At 40.2% G+C, this 22,580-nt stretch overlaps 1 protein-coding gene across 1 annotated transcript in view; it reads right to left on the bottom strand.

The window, feature by feature from the left end:
- Positions 1–473: 473 nt before the first annotated feature.
- LOC106883759 (uncharacterized) overlaps positions 474–22,580 on the bottom strand; it is a 106,841-nt gene continuing 84,734 nt past the window's right edge. Inside the window, exons 2-4 of the mRNA XM_052977759.2 lie at positions 13,945–22,580; positions 7,183–7,272; positions 474–4,832 (exon numbers count right to left, since the gene is read on the bottom strand). The exon at positions 13,945–22,580 is cut by the window's right edge and continues 327 nt beyond it. Coding sequence (XP_052833719.2) covers positions 4,711–4,832; positions 7,183–7,272; positions 13,945–22,580 — 8,848 coding nt within the window. The 3' untranslated portion in view covers positions 474–4,710. The remainder of the gene's footprint in view (positions 4,833–7,182; positions 7,273–13,944) is intronic.

Raw genomic sequence — 22,580 nt, 5'->3', positions numbered from 1 at the left:
CTTTTTGAATTCCATATGTCTATCACTCATGGACATGCTTACAAAATCCAAATAACAACACAGCATCCATGACTTTTGGAAACATTTATCATATTCATAATTGCTGAAGTATAAAATAAACTACCCACATTAGTTGTTAGCTGTTGGGACACTACAACCTTCAAAATTTCCATGTTTCCTGAAATTCACCAACAATACACCTAATGCCATCGACTCCCCATTTTTTTTTCTTTGAAGACCTATTCACTGTTCTCTTCCTCTGCATATACTATGTACTTACTGTTCATGCAGTTTTGGTTGCTTTTGCTGATGAGTTGTACTGCAGCTGAGCATTGTACACAGTATGTTCATTAATATTAATGTTGCACTGGATTAATCAAATCTGAAAATAAACTGAAACAGTCATAACCAAGAGGCTTTCATTAGAGATCTCCCAGATCAGAGATGACCAACTGGCTAAAGAACAACAAAAATAATTATAACAACAGCTGAGCAGTTGAAATAGTTTTTATTATTCATATCAAACTTTGTTTTTATTTTCATTTTAATAACACACAAGAGCCAACAACAACAATAACAATAACAAGAAAAAATGATTTTTTTTCTTTTTATTTATATTAAAACTGAAATGAATAAAATTTTTTTTTAAATATGAAACAAAAAATATTGTCCTTTAATCTTTTGCCATTTTCAGTGTGTGTGTGTGTGTGTGTGTGCACGCACGTGTATGTGTGTGTGCATGCATGCATGTATGTATGCATGCATGTATGTATGTATGTATGTATGTATGCTATGTGTCTTATCTATCATCAGTAGTTCATATATCCATAAAAGAAGCACTCTAAAACATCAGAGCAGTAATATAGGTGCAACATCATGCCCCTGGTCAGCCACATATGGTGCTTAAAAGAGGTCACCCCATACATAATTAAATTGAAGTTCCTTGAACTGGGGACGTATATGAATGGGAGCAAATAATGTAAGCTTTGCTTGGAAGAGAGAGCAAGAATCCTACAAAAAACTTACTCAACCTGGAGCCTTTTTAAACTCCAGGAAAGAGGTATTTAGTCAATGTTCTCATCTCAGACATTTTCTGTTACAAGTGTGGAATTCACCAAAATGAACCACAACAACAACTGATGCAAGAGTTAATAACCCTGTCCTGCCTGAAAACACCTCCTGCATGGCCTTTTCAGATGCATATTTTTTGTTTACAAAACTAATTGACCATGATGTCTTCCTTCCTTCAGTTGTACAAAGACTATGTGGCTTAGCCATTTGAGTCTGATGAGTTACCTATACAGCCAAGTACTTTATAGGTGTGAAACCAATGGTTGCTCTCTGACCAGCCTTAACAATCAACTTCCTAAAAAGATATATCTATCTATGTGTATATATATATCATCATTTAATGTCTGTCTTCCATGCTGGCATGGGTTGAATGGTTTGACAGGAGCCAACCAGGTAGAAGACTATACTAGGCTACTGTGTCTGTTTGGAATGGTTTTTATGGCATGATGCCCTTCCTAACAGTAAACTACTCCATAGAGTGGACTGAGTGCTTTTTACATGGCACCAGCACAGGCGAGGTATTTTTGACATGGATTTTCAACTGCATGCCCTTCCAAATGCCAACCACTTCACAGTGTGGATTGGATGCTTTTTATGTAGCAGAGAGAGAGGGGAGAGAGAAGAGAAAGAGTGAGAGAGATAGGAAGGGAGATGAAAAAGGGAGGGAGGGAGGGAGGGAGGATGAGAGTGAAAGAGAGAGAGTGTGTGTGTGTGTGTATGTGTGTGTGGTTCAAATTTATAGAAAACAAAAGACAAAGACAGGTGAGGGAACAGCAATCAGGTGTATTAGTTTGACAATCAGGAAGAATGAAAATGTCTTTGATGTTTTGTGCCTATGCTCTTCCACAAGAAAGATTGAGAAGGGAAAAAATAGGGAGAGAGTGTAAAAAATGGAGAGAGAAAAAAATGTTCAACATGATGAATTGACTGGAAGGAAGAGGACTGGTTTAACTTCTCATTTCAGGACTTAACTTCTGTGTGGGGGGGGGGATGTATGTGTGCATGAGTGTGTATGTGTATGTTGTGTGTGCATGTGTGTATGTGTGCATGTGTGTGTGTGTGCATGTGCATGCATGAGTGTGTGAATGTGTGTGTGTGTGTGTGTGTATGTGTTAGATATAACACAACCACAACACAACACTCCTAACACTAGTACATGAAGTTTAATTTAATCACTCAGTCTGCTGTAAAAGAAACAACAGCCAAGCTGCCCTCAAATAGCATCTTACTGTTTAAGAAAAAAAAAGGAAGACAGCTATGTCTGAATAAAAAATGGGTTGGTCATGTATGGAACACCTATTTGATCATAGAATTGTTTTATCAAAGTTGATGCCAACAAGGAATGACACGTTGAATAATGGATTTTTAGACGCTTGCTTGATGCTCTTGTTTGATGGGGCGGGGGTCATAGTGGTCCCAAAGACATCATCATGTGTACAGCTGACAAAGTCCACCAGTGCTCTCCATCGTTGGCAATTTTGTACCAGCCTCTCTGCATCCCCCGCCTGGGTCTGCTCTTGTCATAGTGAGGGAGTTTGCATGTTCCATAGATCCAAGAGAGCACTACCATCTGGAGTTTTGCTCCTGGCAGGGCCACCCTGGGTAGACTGGTGTTCTTGGTGTTCTGGGGAGGTTCCAGACTAACGGTGACCCACAGCACATCGTCAGGACAGCTGCCCTATCATCTGACTGTTCTGTGGAGGACCAATGACCCACCCAGAAGAACCCTCATGGTGTTACAACACTGACCAGAAGAAACCATATTGCCCAACTTTGGAATGAACCCCTACGTGTATTCAGTGAGCATTCTTAGATATGCTGTCTAAATAAAATGGGATGTCTATGGCTGGAACCCCTATTTCATTATAGGTCCGAATTGGAACTTAGGTAATATAGACTTAGATACACAATTTGGAGATAAGTAAAGTTAAGCGAAGGTTACCTTCTTGAGTCATGCCAACTCATAAGGGCCAGTTTCCTAGTTTTCAGGGTGTATAAATTCCCCACTTGGACAGGACACCAGTCCATCACAGGATAACTCATTTTTGCCAACTAAGTGAACTGGAGTAACATGAAATGAAGTGTTTTGCTCAAGAGCACAATGTGTCGCCTGGTCTAGGAATCAAAACCACAATCTTACAATCATGAGTCCAACACCCTAATCACTAAGCCATGCACCTCCACTAGAGGTCATACACCTCCACTAGAGGTCATACACCTCCACTTGAATGGCAGCATCAGAAACCAACAAAACAGCTTTTTATGTGGCCACACAACTTGTAGGAAATAGTGACTATAACTTAATCACATTGCTCTCTGGTGTAAAGACCCCACTTCACTCATGAATGACCATGGGATTGCACCTGGAATGTTCCCATTCAAGGCACAAGTCTGGGCAAGGTTGTTTTGTGGAAGGCCAGCAATCACCCATGCATACCACCCTCCCCTCTCCACATTACTGATGTTGTCCAAGGGAAAGGCAAAGGCCGGTACAGCTGGAAACCAGTGATGTTGCAATTCATTTTTACAGCTGAGTGAACTGGAGCAAGGTGAAAATAGAGTGTCTTGCTCAAGATCATAACACACAGCTCTTATATCTTAAAAGAAGAAGAAACGACACATTGGATAATGTAGTCTTAGAGACTTTATGCCTGAATAAAAGACAAGATTAAACAACAACAGCAACAACAACAACAAAATTTTAATTTAACATTAACAGATCTGGAGTATTTTGGTTTGAAGGGAACCTCTAAGCGGTGGCTTGACTTGCTACAATTGGCAGTGAAATCACATCATCTTGTCTCAAAAGAATGGAGGGACGCCTTGAATAATGTAGTCTTGGCTACACAAAATGGCAAGGTGGTCAAGGTAGGAATGTCTTTGATGGAATGTCTCATTCAGTAAGGCTAACTTTGGGTCAGGCAACCACCACCATCACCCCCATCACAACAACAACAACAACAAAAACAAAAACAACAACAACAACAACAACAACAACTGCAACAGCAACCATCATCATCATCATCATCATCTTTTAGTGCCCACTTTTCCATGCTTGCATTGATTGGACAAACTCTGAGACAGATTTTCTATAACCAGCTGCCCTTCCAAGCAAGGTAGCATTTTCCTATGGTCAGACATATTCTCGGAGAATACTGGAAATGAATGACACTCGTTTATGAGTCTCATGCAATATCAAGACAAAGAGACAGAAACGCACACACTCACACACACTTACACACACAGACAGTCACACACTCATGTACATACAGACACACTCACACTTTCACAAACTCATATACACTTACGCTCATGTACATACACACTCGCAAACACACACGTGCGCACGCTCACACACACACGTGCGCACACTCACACACACGCACACAGACACACACACACATTTATAAACTACAGGATACTTTAGCATTCAGGTAACTCTGTCGAATGTAATGCTTATTTATTTATATTACTTTAAATGAACCACGCATTAGCTTGAAGCTTCAAGATTTTGATGATGTGATTGCTTATTTTTAGAATGACATGGTGGGATAGGTGTGAGAGACCAGATCTGGTCATTTTGAACATAAGCGCTAAAAGGTTAAAGTATAAAGTACAAATAACAGAACTCTTTATACATCACTCATCATCGATTCTTCTTCTCTTAATATATGGATGGAGTGCAGGTATTTTCTGTCTCTTTGAAAGCCCAATGCGTAAAATCTTTCTAATATTCATTGTTGGAGTATCAACAATTGCTGCTGAAGACAAGAAACAAATTTTATGGTTATTTATCATCATTTAATGTCCATTGTCCATACTGGCATGGGTTGGACGGTTTGACCAGACATGGCAAACTGGGGAGCTGCACCAGACTCCAGTCTGAGTTGGTTTCTACGGTTGGATGCCCTTCCTAATGCCAACCACTTTACAGAGTGTGCTGGGTGCGTTTATGTAGTGTCACACAGGCGTTTTTACAGGGCACCACATGAGTGTTTTTACACAGGCACTTTTACGTGACATTGCATAGGCACTTTTTCATGGCACTGCACAGGCACTTTTATGTGGCACTATACAAGTGCTTTTATGTGTCACTACACAGGTACTATTATGTAGCACTGCACAGGCACTTTTATGTGGCACTGTACAGGTGCTTTTACATGTCACCACACAGGCATTAAACTTGAAAATTTTCAGGACTTGTCATAAACCTCAACATTACAGATGGAGGATCTCTTCATATTTACATCTACTTTATCTGTCATTATAAGCACTTTATGTTTTATTACTGGGTGTTTACAGAGTACCTCACTCTATTTGAACTACAAACCTTTATTTCTGTGCTTATTTTAGTATTTTAGTCTGTTTTTTTTTTTTACATCTACACTATATTTGATTACTGTGTCAATATGGTCATTCATCCTGCCAGAAATAGCTACTGAATTTCCTTCAAATGATACCTTATTGTCTTCTCTCTATCTCTCTCCATATATATATATATATATATATATATTACAATTAAAAGGGTAAAGGTTTATCAATTTATTAATTTATTAATAAATCAACAATTAATAATTTTTACCAAGCCCTTCGGTGTGTAAATACCATTATCGGTGGAGAACTTATTTAAAAGTTCTTATACATTTATAAACATAATTAAGGGATCAGCAAACATTTGCTTCACCACATACCGAAGTTCAGAAATACCAGCTAAAAAAGCTGAGACTCCAACAGATAGCTGCTATTTCTGAACTCCGGTATGTGGTGAAGCAAATGTTTGCTGATCCCTTAATTATGTTTATATATATATATATATATATATATATATATATGTTAAATCTCTGAATGAGGTATTAACAGTAACTGCACGACAAGGTGTGGTATATTTGCCACTTAATTGTGGCTGACACTCGTTCAGAGATTTAACATTGCTTGTTTTCACTTTTTCGAAATCAGTGAATAATTTCACTGGAAAAAGATATATGTATTTGCATCGGGATATCTTTCGCATCGAAGGTCGGCGATTGTCGTACGCTGAGGATGGGTAAATACCCAGAAACTCGAGTCCGTACGTATCGCAGATAATGATGGGAAAGATGACTTCCCTTTGCAGATACAGACAGGACACAGATGTGTGTCAATAGCCAGCTGGAGGAGATGTTCTCCTGGGGCTAAAAGCAACAGTAACATCCACCCTTTGGGGTCAGTCACATTTAAGTGGCAAATATATTTCACCCTATATATATATACTCTTTAGTCTCTCTCTTTTACTCTTTTACTTGTCTCAGTCATTTGACTGCGGCCATGCTGGGGCACCGCCTTTTAGTCGAGCAAATCGACCCCAGGACTAATTCTTTGTAAGCCTAGTACCTATTCTATCGGTCTCTTTTTGCCGAACCGCTAAGTTACGGGGAAGTTGTCAAGCGAAGTTGGGGGGACAAACACAGACACACAAACATATACACACATGCATACGTTAAGGGTACACGTGTCTGTGGAGTGCTCAGCCACTTGCATGTTAATTTCACGAGCAGGCTGTTCCGTTGATCGGATCATGACTTTTTGTCTTCTTGGGAGCAATAACTGCCAGATCCTGTCTAGTTTGCTGGTGACATTCCAGGCTTGGGTCTTTCTTGTCATGAGTTCTCTCTCTGATAATGATAACCATGCAGCAAGATATTCTTATTCACTGGGCTACTGACAAGGCAATGACAATGACAAGCCCCTAAACCCCTTGGTTGTCACTGGGGTGCTGCAGCCATGCAGTATACCTAGGGCGAGAAAGCCTGGCAGAGCCCATCCCTCTCCAGGCTAAACTCATATCTACAGTTGAGTGGACTGGAGCAACGTGAAATGAAGTGTTTTGTTCAAGAACACAATGGCTCATCCAGGCCAGGGATGGAAACCACAATCTTGCGGTCGTGAACCCAACACCCTAAGCACTAAGCCACTGAAGGACATGGTTAATAGTCCAAAAACATTCTTATCTTATTAACAATTCATCTCAATGCTAAATCTAAATAAATGATAAGAAGGCGACAGCCAAGGCTAGCCTGATGGAGAGAGGACTAAATATCAAACAACAATGTTAATCATATTGCTTTAGTTTACCTGTTTCTGCTGAATTGGTGCTCAGAGTCACAGAACAGTCTTCTAAAGGTTTCTTCCATGTAAAGTTTCCTTTGTAGTTGAAATGTCTCTCTAAAAAGTAAGAAGATAGTAAAAATAAGAAGGGGAAGGGTAAAATTTTTGCAAAAGGCCAACAATTTCGAGGAAGACACATGCACACATACACACACATACACACACACTGACCCATACCTGTACAAGTTCTGAACAATAAGTATCCAGACTGTTGCCATAGTAATGAAGCTAAAGCACTCAAAATGAAGCCACTTGGCACAAATTGACCTTGACCTCTGCTGTGCATGTGAACTAAGTTTTAAGGTTCTAGCTCACATCTACTGTTTACAACAGTGCTTGGAAGGAAGGTGTGTAGTGTGTGATCATTGCATTGACTATGACAGAGAAAGTTGTCATGGTGATACCTGCTCAGAGGCCTATGTAAAGTTGCAGACAGTGTATGGAGAAGAGTGTATGAAACACACGCAAGTCTACAAGTGCTTCAGACATTTCCAAGATGGCTGAAAAAATGTCCATATAGACGAGCATTCTGGGAGACCCGCAGCCAGTAGAACTGAGAAAAGCATCGTAGATGTGTATGCAGCTGTGAAGGGAAACCATCAAATCACCATCCATAAGTTATCAGAAAATATGAAGATTAGTTACGGCTCAGTTCAGTCCATTATCTCTGAAGATTTGGGTATGAGGCGTATGTCTGCTAAAGTTGTGCCAAAACTGCTTTCAACTGACCATAAAAACACTCGAGTTTCAGTTGCAGATCTCCTTCATTGTGTCGAGAACAATGAGAACTTTTTCAAAACTTTGTGTAGGTCTCTGAGCAGGTATCGCTAAGCATTTAATGCAGATTCTCTGCTCACATGCTACACACCTTCATTCCAAACACTGCTGTAAATAGCGGAAGTGAGCTAGAACGTTAAAACTTGGTGTGCAAGCGCAGCAGAGTTCAAGGTCAATATGTACCAAGCGGCTTTACTCTGTGTGCTTTAGCTTCGTTACTATGACAACAGTCCAGATACTTATTGATCAGACCATGCATAACGAGAGAAAAGAACATGGGCTTGAACTTGTTATTTCTTTAAAGGAACAGACACAGGCATGGCTCATAGGTACAGTCTTAGCCATGTAGTAAGGTGTTTGCTCCCCAACCACATAATTCCAGTTTCAGTTCCACTGCATGGTACCTTGGAGCCTCAGGACGATCAGACCCTTGTGAATGGATTTGGTAGATGGAAACTGAAAGAAGCCGGTCGTGTGTGTGTGTGCATATATATATATATATATATATATATATACACACACACACACACACACACACACACACACACACACACACACACACACACACACACACACACACACACACACACACACACATATATATATATATAACTATGTGTGTACGTTTTTGCGTTTGTCCTCTCAGCCTCACCACTTGATAACCAGTATTGGTTGGTTTACATCCCCGTAACTCATGTTTCGGCAAAAAAAAAAACATAACAGAAAGAGTACCAGGCTTAGAAAAAATAATCCCTGCGGTCAATTTGTTCGACTAGAACCCATCAAGACTGCCCAGCATGACCCGCAGTCTAATGAACGAAACAAGTAAAATATATAAACATGTAAAAGGGAGGTAACAACATAAGCCCAATAATAATAATGTCGAGTATGAGCCTGGTTATGAAGGGTTGCCTCCCTTGTCAGCTCCAGTAAAATATTTTATGTAAATGTGAATTTTTTTTTTACTCATTTAATTAGCGATGGGAGGATAACACCTTTTTTTTTTTAATTTTTTTTTCTTTTGTGAGTGTGAGAGAGTGGCGAAAAGAAGGCCGGAATGGTCGCACAAAACGATTTCCACTAAAGGCAGCCAAGGGTAAAATAGTTACTGTTAAACCATGGGACGAATTTCAAAAACTCAGAAATTAAAAGAACAAACACCACAAAGTCCCGAGTTCAATCCGTAGCAGCGTAGTCAGCCCACCTTCCGGGACTGGCAGTTTATCATCAATTCTGAAAGATAAAGTTGATTTTAGCGAGATTTGAACTCAGTGCATAGAGATCTAGAATAAATACCATTGGGCGATTTGTCCTAATGACTCCGCTAATTCGTCGCTTGCTTAGCAAATGAATTGATTTGAGATTGTTGATAAAACCGAAACAATTATCACGTGGAAAAGTCGTCATAGCTATTAAAACACACGCATGCACGAACGCGTGCACATACATACAGACATACATACATATATACATACAATGAGAAATTGGGCTTCTCAAAACCAGAAAGGAGAAAGCTAATTCGAAGACTACAGATCCAATCCTTCACTGGAACTGTCAAAATCTGTAAAACCTTCCAGAAGTTTATCATTTCAATATATATGAGCATATCTAGATATGTAACTATGTGCATGAGTAAGGAGGAGCATTCCGTCGGTTACGACGACGAGGGTCCCAGCTGATACGATCAACGGAACAGCCTGCTCGTAAAATTAACGTGCAAGTGACTGAGCACTCCACAGACACGTGTACCCTTAACGTAGTTCTCAGAGAGATTCAGCGTGACACAGAATGTGACAAGGCCGGCCCTTTGATATACAGGTACAAGTCATTTTTGCCAGCTGAGTGGACTGGAGCAACGTGAAATAAAGTGTCTTGCTCAAGGACACAACGCGTCGCCGGGAATTGAACTCACGACTTTACGGTCGTGAGCCGAATGCCCTAACCACTAAGCCACGCGCCTTCGTGCATGAGTAAACATATATAAAACATACAAATCTGCACGTATATACATACATACATACATACATACATACATACATACATACATACTGCCAAGTGACCGGTCAAAATTTCCTCTAAAATTAAAGAGAAAGAGAACGAACGCTTGCTCATGAAATCAACGTTGAAGTGGCTGAGCACTCCACAGACACGTGAACCCTTAACGTAGTTCTCGGGGAGATTCAGTGTGACACAGAGTGTGACAAGGCTGGCCCTTTGAATTACAGGCACAACAGAAACAGGAAAAAAAGAGTGAGAGAAAGTTGTGGTGAAAGAGTACAGCAGGGTTCGCCACCAACCCCTGCTGAAGCCACGTGGAGCTTTTGCTCAATAAACACTCACAACGCCCGGTCTGGGAATTGATACCGCGATCCTACGACTGCGAGTCCGCTGCCCTAACCACTGGACCATTGCACCTCCACACACACACTGACAGGGAAGTTAACCGCCCCATGAACGTCTTTGAAAAGTTCGTGCCGATTTTTAAAGGAAAGAAAAAAGTCAATAAATACTTGCCATTACATTTTTAATCAACCAAATATGAACCATTTTGTTGCAGAATGCGTCTCCATCTTTCCTTTAACTTGAAAATACCCTCTTCCCAGAATTGAGGTGGTTTCATGGCAAAGAATTCATCAAGGTATCTTTTTACGTCATCCAAGGAATTGAAATTTTTACCATTAAGACTATTCTGCAGAGACCTGAATAAGTGGAAATCCGAAGGAGCAATATCCGGTGAATGTGGAGGGTGGGGTAACACATCCCAGCCGAGCTGCAGCAATTTTTGTCTGGTTCCCAAAGAAACGTGCGGTCTTGCATCAATATCATGTTGGAAAACAACACCCTTCTTGTTGGCCAATTCTGGACGTTTCTCTTGAATTGCTGCTTTTAACTCGTCCAGTTGTGTGCAGTATTTCTCAGAATTAATTGTCTGGTTACTTGGGAGAAGCTCATAGTACAGAATTTCTTTCCAATCCCACCAGACACAAAGCAAGACTTTTTTAGGGTGAAGACCCGCTTTTGGGGTTGCTAAGGGTGGCTCATGTCGCTTACTTCAGGATCGTTTTCTCTGAACATTTCGGTAGATAATCCATTTCTCATCACCTTTCACAATTTGCTTTAAAAAAGGTGCGTTTTCATTCCATTTATAAAACGAATCACAGATGGAAATGCGATCCAAAAGGTTCTACTCACTCAACTCACGTGGTACCCAAACATCGTAGCGATTTGTGTACCCCATGAACGACGGATTTCAATAGGTTGAGGCTTTCTGCCAATTCTCAGGTTGTGCAATGTGGGATATTCTCAATTAATGACTTGATTTGGTCATCATCTGTAGTGGATGGTCTGCCTGATCGCTCTTTATCAATAAGGCTACAATCTCCAGCTCGGAACCTTTCGAACCACTTCCGTACAGTTCTTTCGGATTAAGAAACATCACCATAAACTGCGCATATTTCTTTGGTTGCTTGTGAAGCATTTTTCCCTTTACGGGAAAAGAAAAGCATCATGTGCCGAAAATGAACTTTCTTATCTTCCATTTTAAAGGGTTACAGAATTAACACAGGTTATAGGAACATAAAACCTTCTTCCACGAAAAGTTAGCTTAAACTGTGTTCTAAATAGAGGTGTAGTCATATCCTATTTTATGGACTCAACCATGTTCTAAAATAAGTCGAAAGGTGAGCTACTATAAATCGACACGAACTTTCCGGATAACTCAATATATATATATGTACATTCCAAAGACGGTCATGGGGCGGTTAGCTTCCCTGTCAGTGTGTGTGTGTGGTGGGGGGACATGCAATATATATATATATATATATATATATATATATATATATACATGTATATGTATATATCCCTAGGTTCCCTTCTCATGATTGTTTCGATAATCCAATAACAACAATACAAAGTATGTAGCCCTTAAAACGGATTTTGGCATTTACAGAGAATACTTATCTGTCTTACACAGTATCTTGTTTTTAGGAATTCCCAATAAGTTATGAATACCCAAATTGTGAAGTTGGCTATATAATAACATGAAATTAGTTGCCCGATAGTAAGAATTCAAATAAAATAGCCCCGAAAAGGGCTTTAATGTGTTCCCAGAGTATATAGAACTTAGGAGGAAATACTAATAAGGTATGTATACTAAAATCGTGAAACATGTTACGTAATAACAGGCTAATCAGATATGAGATTATAATAATTTTAAGTAAATAACTCTGAAAAGGGTTTTTGTGCGTTCCCAGAGAATATTACCCTCAGCGGCGCTAGTGTTAGTATATTCGTGAATAAGTCACTAACCGAAATAAGTGGATCTATTGTTTAGGAAAATACTGTTTACTTGTCTGAGGGTTGTACTGGATGAATTGCCAAAATAACTTTAACAGTTCAAATACTAAGAAATAAGCATACTTAATTTGATTTATACCAAATGATTTAGGAAAATGAATAGGTTATTTCCCTTGGCTAATGATATGAAATATATTAGATATATATAAGGATACCTTCTAGGGGACCTATTATCGATTTTTTAACAATCTGAGTATGTCATGGGGTTTCCAGACATGAGTTCTACTCACGTGTTAAGTTTCATCAAAATTTCCCACATATGTAGTGTGTGTGTGTGTGTGTGTGTGTGTGTGTGTGTGTGTGTGTGTGTGTCTGTGTGTGTGTGTATTTTTATAAGCTAGCTAGCTAGCTAGATAGATAGATAGATAGATAGATAGATCTCGATTATATCTGAAACAACCGACAATCCACTGCAACAACTGTAACCAGATCCAGCATGTCACCAACCCCAGCGAAAGCGGATGACCAAATGCGTGGTTCTGGTCGTCGCAATACACGATCCACCCTAAACAAAATCACCTGAAAGCCATTTGTGAATTCCGTTTTCGAGACCAGCTCAAGGCCACTCTCTTCCGTTGCTCCATTAACCCAAATACCTGGAAGACACTCGCCAAGTGACCCCCAAAGCAGCGGCATGACATCGTGAAGGGAACGGACAAGATGGAAAATAACAGACAAGACGAAGAAATAGGACATCGAAGGCGCAAAGAGCGATTTGCACTTCCTTTCCCCCACAAACCCTCCCCTGCAATATATACCACCCCCGGCTCTTCTATACAACCCTTGGCCTTAACAGCCTCCTCAGGTACCGGCACTCTTCGCACCCTTCAGGATGAAGAGGTTCAATCACTCGCTACAGATTAGCTACTCGGACACGAGTTAATGCTGCCGCCGTCGCTGCTATAAGCGACGTCGTTGACCACACACACACACACACACACACACACACACACACACACACACACACACACACACACACACACACACACACGCGCGCGCACGAATATCTCTTCTAAAATCAATGAAAAAGAAACTATTTACGGATGTGGCTGTGTGGCAAGAAGCTTGCTTTTCAATCTTGTGGTCATTGGGTTCAGCGCCACTGCGCAGCGCCTTCGGCAAGTGTGTTCTAGTATAGCTCAGGGCCGACTAAAGCTTTGTGAGAAGATGTGATAAGCGGAAACTGAAAGAAGCCCGTTGTCTGTCGGGCAGTGTTGGCGAAGAAAAGATAAAATTGAACGTTAATTATAACTATGGGAACTAGTATGTGACAGAAAAAGAGACAGACATTGTGTAGCGTATGTGCAACATCTGCTGTAGGATACAAACCTTTTTAAAATGGGTTTCAGATATAATGGAGCGCAGGGAAACGTGGAGGAGACTAGTCAACGGGATTCAAATACGCCTGACATGACAAGAACAACAACAATAATATTTTGTTTTCTAATTTTGGTGTCAGGCCAGCATTAGTGGGGAGGGAGTTAGTCGATGATATCGACTCCAGTGCTCAAATGGTACTTACATTATCGACCCCGAAAGGATGAAAGGTGGGGTTTGAACTCAGAACGTATAGACAACTAAAATAATAATACTTACTTGATGGGAGATCAGAATAGAACGATTCTTGCTGATCGATTGAGAGGATCATCGGGGAAGACGCTATCTTGTCATTGGCCGCAGGGACACGCTGATCATCGGAACAATTGGGATTTTCAATCTGAAACAGCGGTATGTTCGCGTGATTTCTATTTAAGTCTGAGATTCCGTAACTTGCATTTGTCGAGTTTCCACTTAAACCTTGAGCGAGGTTATTTGCATTCGTCCGATTTCCGTCCACATCCATGGTTTTGCAATTTGTATTCGTTCTGTTTGATATTTCTCCTGTTAAGCCACCATCGTTAGCATTGTCGAGAGCAGAGAGAGTCTTACTGCAGCAATTACGAACGTCGTTCGAACACTTTTTGACAGTATCATTCCTGCTCTGTGAGCAATTTACGGCATCACTGCATACAGGTGGATTAGCCACGGGCCGACAAACAGGACTTATTGTAGGTAAAGAGCTGTTGCTGCTGTTGTCGGATTTCACACACTCTTCTTCCTTTTGACCTCCTCGAGCCTCCTCGTTTGCCTGGGTTTTAGGAGAAAAGCGATCATCTCTGGCCACATCTTCCTCAATGTGGTTATAATTTGAGACAACATCGCTGCAGCCGTGAGAGTCATGAATCAGTGAACGGCTCGTGTAAGGAAAGTCTGTCTTCTTGCTTGCTGCAGCATTGCACAGAAATGGGACCTTCGTGGAATTATGCGTAAGTTGCGCTTCACCTAAATAACTGTTGCCGTTGTCGATTTTCTTTGATATTTCTTGATCCTTATCTTCTTCATATTCCGAATTTCCGTAATTTCCATTTGTTGAATTTCCAATTACATCAGAGTTTCCGTAATTTGGGTTAGTTCCGTTTGAGAACTGTTTTGGTGAGTTATCTTCTGCATTGTTAAAAAAAGGGACAGTACTGCCAGAATTTCGACTGCCATTCGAACGTCCAACGACATCTTTACTGCTGTTGTTGTTGTCGCTTAAGATAGCCTCCTGTGACTCATGTACTGTGGTATGCGAATCTGTAGTTGAATTATCAACGGATTGACATCTTAACTCTGGTTTTGCTAAAGAACTGTTGCTATTAAACGTTTCCACGTATTCTACTTCCACTTCCTTTTCCCTTTGATCTTCATCGCCTGGCATGGTTTTCAGATAAAATCGATCATCCCTAGTTGCATCTTTAATGACGTGGCCAGTATCTGAGACAACGTCGCTGCAACCGTTGAAGCTATCCACCTTTGAACTGTTTACCTCAGACAAGTTTGCTTTCGCGTTTACTGTAATATTGCATGGAAATGGAACCTCTCTTGGATGGCGCTCCGGTTCCGTTTCAACTAAATCGTTGTTGTTTTTGTGGATGTTCATTGACATTTCTTCTCCTTCTATATCTCCGTTTTCTAATTTCCCGCGATATAAATTCACTCTATCCCCGCTTATATCTGAGTAAACGTAATTCAAATTTCTAGAATGTTCACTTACGTCTGTGTTTCCCGGTTGATCTCCACTTACGTACAAATTTTCACAATTTTCACTCGCTCGTTTTCGATTTACATTCCAGTTTCCACAACTGGCGTCCACCCGATTTTCATGTGCCTCTAAGTTCTCGCAGATGGAATTCGTCCACTTCCCAATGTCGTTTGAGTTATCGCAACTTATTTGCGTTGTGGTTCGACTTACATCCAAGTTTCCGTTTGTTGCATTCATCTTGTTTGAGGTCTGATTTGTTTCGTCATCTTGTGCACTGACGAGAGCAGGGACATTATTGCGAAAATAGTAAAGGTTATTTAAACCCCTTTCGACAATGTCATTACTGATCGGATTTAGGATATTCGTCTGCAAGCTACTTATGGCATCACTGCAAATAACTGGATTACCAACAGACTGACATATAGAACCAAGTTTTGATAAAGAGCTGCTGCAATTACCAGTTTCCGTATGTCCTCCTTCTTTTTGGCTTATTCGGTCTTCCTTGTCTTCCTGAGTTTGGGGATAAAATCGATCATTAGTGACATCATTATTGGTGTCACCATTAAATCTATCCATCTGTGAATTGCTTCTGTAAGAGATGTTGGCTCTGTCGCTGGCTGCATTATTTCCGTAATGACCTTCAATGGTGTGAGGTTTTGTTTCTATTTCAGCTAAACCATTATTGCCTTTCAGGATTTTCGTTACTAGTTTTCCTTCTCGTTTCTTATCTCCTTTTTCTGAGTTTTTGTGGTTTGCTTTTGTCTGACTCCCATTTGCTTCTGATGTTTTGTGTTTTAAATTTTCCGAGTTTCCACGTATGTAAGAGTTTTCATAATTTGTGTTATTCCAATTTTCACACACGTCTGAATAATCTGCGTTCGTCGGATTTCGACATACACCTGGATCTCTATATTTTGTGTTTATCCTCGCTGAAGAATGCCCTGTTTCGTTTTCCTTTTCTTCTACATTGCCGACTGCATGGACATTATTGCAGAAATTAAGGACAGCATTCGAAAACGTTTGGACAATACCATTTCTGCTACGGTCCAATATATTCGTCTGTAATCCGTGTATGCTAACATCTCTGTGTCTGGATGGACTCACAACGGACTGACATTTCGACTCTGGCTTTCTTCTGTTACTCTTATTGTTTTTCTCATGCTCTTCGACCTTCTGTCTTCTTTGGTTCTCCTCGTCATTTCTGATAACATTTTCATCGGTGTAACTACAGCCATTAACAATATTTGTCTGTGAACTGCTTGTGTGAGAAAAGTTTGCATTCCCGTTGCATTCATTGCACATTAACGAAACTTCAGCATGATGACACTTCGGTTCCGTTTCAACTAAATTTTTCGTACTTTTGTGAATTTTATTAGATTTTTCTTTTTCGTCATCATTGTCGTCTTCTGTAATGCTGAGCTTTTCATTCGTTAGCTTTCCATTTACTTCTGAGATTCTATAACTTGTGTTCATCTGATTTGAACTTACGTTTAACTCATTGTAACTTGCGTTACAATGAGTTAAACTTTCTTTCGATTTCCCACATTTTTTTTCTGTTGTTGGAATTTTAGTGATGCCTGACTTTCCACAGTTTTTGTTTGTCAAATTTTCATTTATATCTGATGTTCCGTAATTAGCATTCGTTCGATTTCCACATACATTTGGGTTGTTGGGATTTTCCTTCGTCGGATTTTGACTTGCGTGTGGATTTTCATAATCTAAGTTCGTATGCTTTGGGGATTGGTCTTTTTCTTTAATCTCTTCTACATTTTTGAGGATATCGACGTCATTGCAGAAATTGTGAACATCACCTGAACACGCTTCGACAATATCATTTCTGTTCTGGTCAAGGATTTTCGTCTGTGATCTACATATGACACCTTTACACGAGTCTGATTGTTCTAAACGTGTGTTGCCGTTATCGACTTCCACACACTCCCCTGCATTTTTGCTTCTTCGATCCTCCTCACCAGCCAGGATTGTAGGGTGAAATCGATCATTTCTTGTCACATCTTCGTGGAGGAGACCATAATCTGAGACAGCGTTAGTGCCGTCGTTAAAGATAACCATCTGTGAACTAGTTGTGTGAGAAAAGCTTGTTCTTTCACTGGTTGCATCACTGCACGTCAATAGAACGACATTAGGATGACATTCCATTTCAACCAAACTTTTGTTTCTATCGTCGACTTCCAAAGATTCTTGGTGATGTTGTCGGTCGTCTTCTTCTTCTTCTTCTTCTTCTTCTTCTTCTTCTTCTTCTTCTTCTTCTTCTTCTTCTTCTTCTTCTTCTTCTTCTTCAGGTTTATTGTAATTTGTTTTCATTCCAGTTCCGTTCAAGTCTGAGTCTCCGTTATTTGCCTTTTGTTGATTGCCGCTTACATCCAAGTTTCCGTAATCCGTGGCCATTCGTTCTCCACCTACGTCCAAACCTCCGTCGTTGACTCTCATCGGACTGCCAGTTACGTCAGGATTTCTGTCATTTGCGTTGATACTCATCAAGGATTCAGCTCTTTCCTTATCCTCTTCTGAATTGGTGAAGACAGGCGTATCATTGTAAAAATTGTTAGCGTTATTCGAGCATGTTTTAACAACGTCATTTCTACTGTGTTCTAGGACATCTCTGCTTTTAGGTGAATTAACAACGGATTGACTAATAGACTTTGATTTTTCTAAATAGCAGTTATTGCTTTCTACATACCCTGCTTTCTTTTCATTTCTCCAGTTCTCATCTACTTGGATTTTAAGATAAAATTCATCATTTCTGAGTACATCTTTATTGGTGTGTTCATAGTCTAATTCAGCATCACAACAACCGTTAAAATTTTTCATCTTGGAACAGCTTCTGTGATAAACATTTTCTTTCTCGCTGGCTGCAGGATAGCACAGAAATGGAACTTCAGTGGGCTGGCATCTAGGGTCTGTTTCAGCTAAACCACTCTTGCTGTTGTCAAGTTTCATAGATTCATCTTCTTCTGTTTCCCTCTCTTCCTCTACCTTCTCCTTTTTGTGATTCGTGTACGTCTGATTTCTGCAATTTTCATTCAAACTATTATTAGTTATATGCAAATTTACATAATTCGAGTTCAACAAGTTTCCACGAACATTCGAGTTTCCGTAATTCGTGTTTGTCCATTTTCCCTTTACATCTGTCTTACTGCGATTGGCGTTCATTGGATCGTCACTTTCATCTGAATTTCCGCTACTGGAATTCGTCTGCATTCCATCAGGGTTACTGTAATCTTCGTCAGTTGCATTTCGATTAACGTTTAAATTTCTATAATTTGTGTTCATCATGTTTGTAGATTGGCTTGTTTCGTTATCCCCTTCTTCTGCATTGTTGTCAAGAGGAACATTATTACGAACATTATTCGAACACACTTCAACAATATCATTTCTGTTGTAGTTAAGGACATTTGTCGGTGAGCTATATATGACGGCATCTCTGTCATTAGGTGGAATAACAATGGGTTGACACCTCAACCCTAGTTTTGCTGAACAATTGTTATTGCTTTCCACGTACTTCTCTTTTTTATCGCTTTTTCGGTTCTCCTCGTCAACCTGGATTTGGGGATAAAATCGATCAGTTCTGATTACATCTTTACTGTTTTTACTATAGTTTGAGATGTCATTGCAGCCGTTGAAGATATTCTTCTGTGAACTACATGTATAAGGAAGGCTTATCTTCTTGTTGGCTGCATCATCGCAATAAGATAGAACTTCAATGGGTTGGCATGTTGGTTCTGTTTCAATTAAACCACTGTTACTTTTGTATGACACTTCTTGTTTGTTATCGCTTTTTCCTGAGTTTCCGTAATTTGCATTTGACCGATTCTCACCCACATCCGAATTACTGTAACATGCACCCGTCAGATTTCGACTTACGTCCAAGTTTTTATAATCAGAGTTCATATTCTTTGAGGATTGACCTGTTATTTTATCCTCCACTTCTTCGATGTCGAGAACACATGCATTATTGCAGAAATTGCGAAAATCATTCGAGCACGTTTCGACAATATCTTTTCTGCTACGCTTTAGAGTATTCGTCTGTGAGCTACTTATGATGGTATTTTCGCCTTCGGGAAGAATATTAACGGGCTGACAAATAGGTGCTGGTTTTGCTAAACTAATGTTATTGCTTTCTATTTGCTCTTCTACTGTTTCACTTATTTGGTTCTCCTCGGCATCCAGGATATTAGGATAAAATCGATCATTTCTTGCCTCACCTTTTTTGGTGGGGCTATTATCTGGCAAAACGTCACTGCAGTCGTTAAATAAATCCATCTGTGAATTGCTTTCATGAAGGAAGTTTGCTTTTTCACTAGTAAGACTATTGCAATAAGATGGCTCGCTGATGGGTTGATGCTTCGGTCCTGTTTCTGCTAAAACATTGTTGCTTGTATGGGGTTTTGTAGGTTCTCCTCCTCCTCCTCCTCCTCCTCCTCCTCCTCCTCCTCCTTCTTCTTCTTCTTCTTCTTCTTCTTCTTCTTCTTCTTCTTCTTCTTCTTCTATTTGGTTTTCCTCTGTCTGAGTTTTAAAATGAAAGGTCTCGTTTTGCGAGGCTGAATTCATGCAATCAAAGTCTGCGAAGATGTGGCTACCACTATTACTCTTGCTGTACCCGCCCCCCTCTCTCTGTGAACCGTACATCTGAGAATCGTCCGTTCTCGCACTTACTACAGCCGCTGCAGTATAGTAAGACGGGACGATAGCATCAGAATAATTCTTTTCACCAACGGTCGCAGCTAATGAATCATTGTCGCTGTTTCTGAAGTGGTTTCTGTTATCCATCTTCAGACTACACACACCCGAATGATTAACACCGCCACCAGATTCTGCGTTGAAAGACAAAGTATCAACGCGGTCACACTTTTCTTCGGTTTCTACTACATTATTACATTCATCAACATCACCATCTTCATCATCATCATTATTATTATTATTATTATTGTTGCTGTTGTTGTTGCTGCTGCTGCTTTTAACTGATTCTTCTTCCTTTTCTTCGCTTCTGTCTTTCTCGATTTGGGTTTTAGGTTTATGTCTATCTTTTGAGGGACTACTTTTATTGTTGCAGCCAAGGTTTGTATGTTTTTCGCTTTCGATATCTTTACTATCCCATGTTTCATACAAGGGGTTGATAACTCTACATGCATCTTCCCAGTTATGTGTGTTATCGGTATATTGGTTATGACGAATAGGTTCATATTTGATATCTTTACCATCCTGTGATCCATATAATGAAGTGGTATCATTATATACATCCTCCATATTATACGTCTCATCGATATTTAGTGAACTTGATATTTCATTATCATTAATACACTTTTCACTTGCATGAGTCTCGTCAATGTCTCGGTGAGCTCCAGAGACGTCTCCCTGAACAACCTTCACGATTCGGCTCCCGCTGTGACAGGTTTTCTCTTCGGGGAGCTTGTTAATGCTACGATTTTCCCCTGTAATAACAGTATCTCTTGTAACAGTAACAGTGTCCCAGTTGGGGCTAGTTCGAAAGTCCCTTGGGTCTGAGTTCAGAGAGGAGTTGTCGACTTGATTCGGAAATCTCTGTATTTTTTCTGTAGTAGAAAATCTAGGCAGACAACATTGTGCTTCACTTTTGCCGGTTTTAACTGTGGACAGGTCAATGTTTTTATTTATGATTGTGTTTGTATCTAGATCTGTGGTTGTGAGTGCATATGCGCTCATAGTTGTGTTTGCTTTTGTGCAACTGGATGTAGATGTTTCTTTGTTTGTATTTGTTATAAGCTGAGGAATTTTTACAAATATATTACCGATGTTTTCTGGTCTGCCTAAATACTCTTCGGTTATTTTTTCTGAAGAGTCTATTATTTCTGGATAGGTTAGTCGGTCATCCAAAAAATTCAGGTTTTTAAGCACTGGCTTTCTGTTTCTTTTGACGTCGTCTGTTAAACTGCAACCCGAGACTTTGTCACTACGAACAAAAGACTGAGGGAGCGAAGGCTGCGTAGCAGCACAGTTAACGACATTGGCGCTCTGAGGAGGAGAGATTCGAGGGCGAAATAAAGATAAGTGGTTGAGACCCGGATGCTGCGTGGGTTTTAAAATGTTGTACAATTGAGATTGGTGTTGTGTTTCTGGTGTAATACTACCGCATGTCTTAATACTAGTCTCGTGACTCGATACAAAGGCCTCTTTGTAAGCTTCCGATTTATTTACTACAATGAGGTCGTCGTGTTGGTGCTTGTGACTACGTTCATTTTGCAGGTGGCGTTCAGAAGAAACTTGCTGCACATTATTTGAAAGATCAGGGGTGGGAGTAGTACTATCGGTTTCACCGAAATTATACTTTCTCTGGAGCATATCGACAGAAGGTGAATATCTGTTGTTATAGTAACGGTCTGGCCTGAGTGAATTGTCGTAAGTATTTTCATCATCACTACTCACAGTAATGCCGGATGAGTATGAATTCTGATCACTACACACCTCGGCGTTACTTTCACTAAATGGCAACTCACAAACTTCGTCGAAGTCGAGTTTAGAACCATCACAAGACTCGTAGTCGAATCTGTTCTGATTAGGTGTATTCTTCTTTGGTGAATCTTCTTTTGGTGAATCTTGAAATATCTTAAACGGTGAGTCCAAAGTGGATGTAGGGGTATAGTCCAAATTGCTTGTGACAAAGCACGAAGCAAGTTTTGGGAGCTGAGAAGCTGGTACGGTTATTTCGATTGAGTCCGGGCTTCTACCCTTGCACATTTCAGAGTCACCCGATGAGTTAGGAAAGTTAAAATCAACCCTGTTAGTCAGATTTGTAGAACCACAGGAAGAAATGTCCAAAACATGTGGGATAGGTTCGTCAATAAAGTCAACGGCTGTCGGAGCATAATTAGCGTTCTGGCTTCTACTCTCATCTTCTCCCTCCTCCGTATCAACAAGGTCCTCGTCAGTATTCTGCCAAATGCTTTCTTGTGACTTGTAAAGACACGAACAATCACGCAAGGCAGTAGCATTGTTGATGTTAATTTTGTCATCGATTTGAGACGATATCTGTAATTTGGTCCCGACGTTCTGTGTCAGAAATTCCTTCAACATATACTGTTGGCTGCTGCAGTAAATTTCAACGTCCCTCTGCGTTTGTGAGTATTCACCTTTAGGAATATGTTGCAACATCCGACCAAGGCTGCTAGGATTC

This window comes from Octopus bimaculoides, chromosome 28, assembly GCF_046866305.1.
Source record: "Octopus bimaculoides isolate indiv1 chromosome 28, ASM4686630v1, whole genome shotgun sequence".
NCBI classification, from domain to species: Eukaryota; Metazoa; Mollusca; class Cephalopoda; order Octopoda; family Octopodidae; genus Octopus; species Octopus bimaculoides.
Note: the sequence above shows the minus strand (reverse complement) of the source record. Positions and strands in the feature narration are given on the sequence as shown.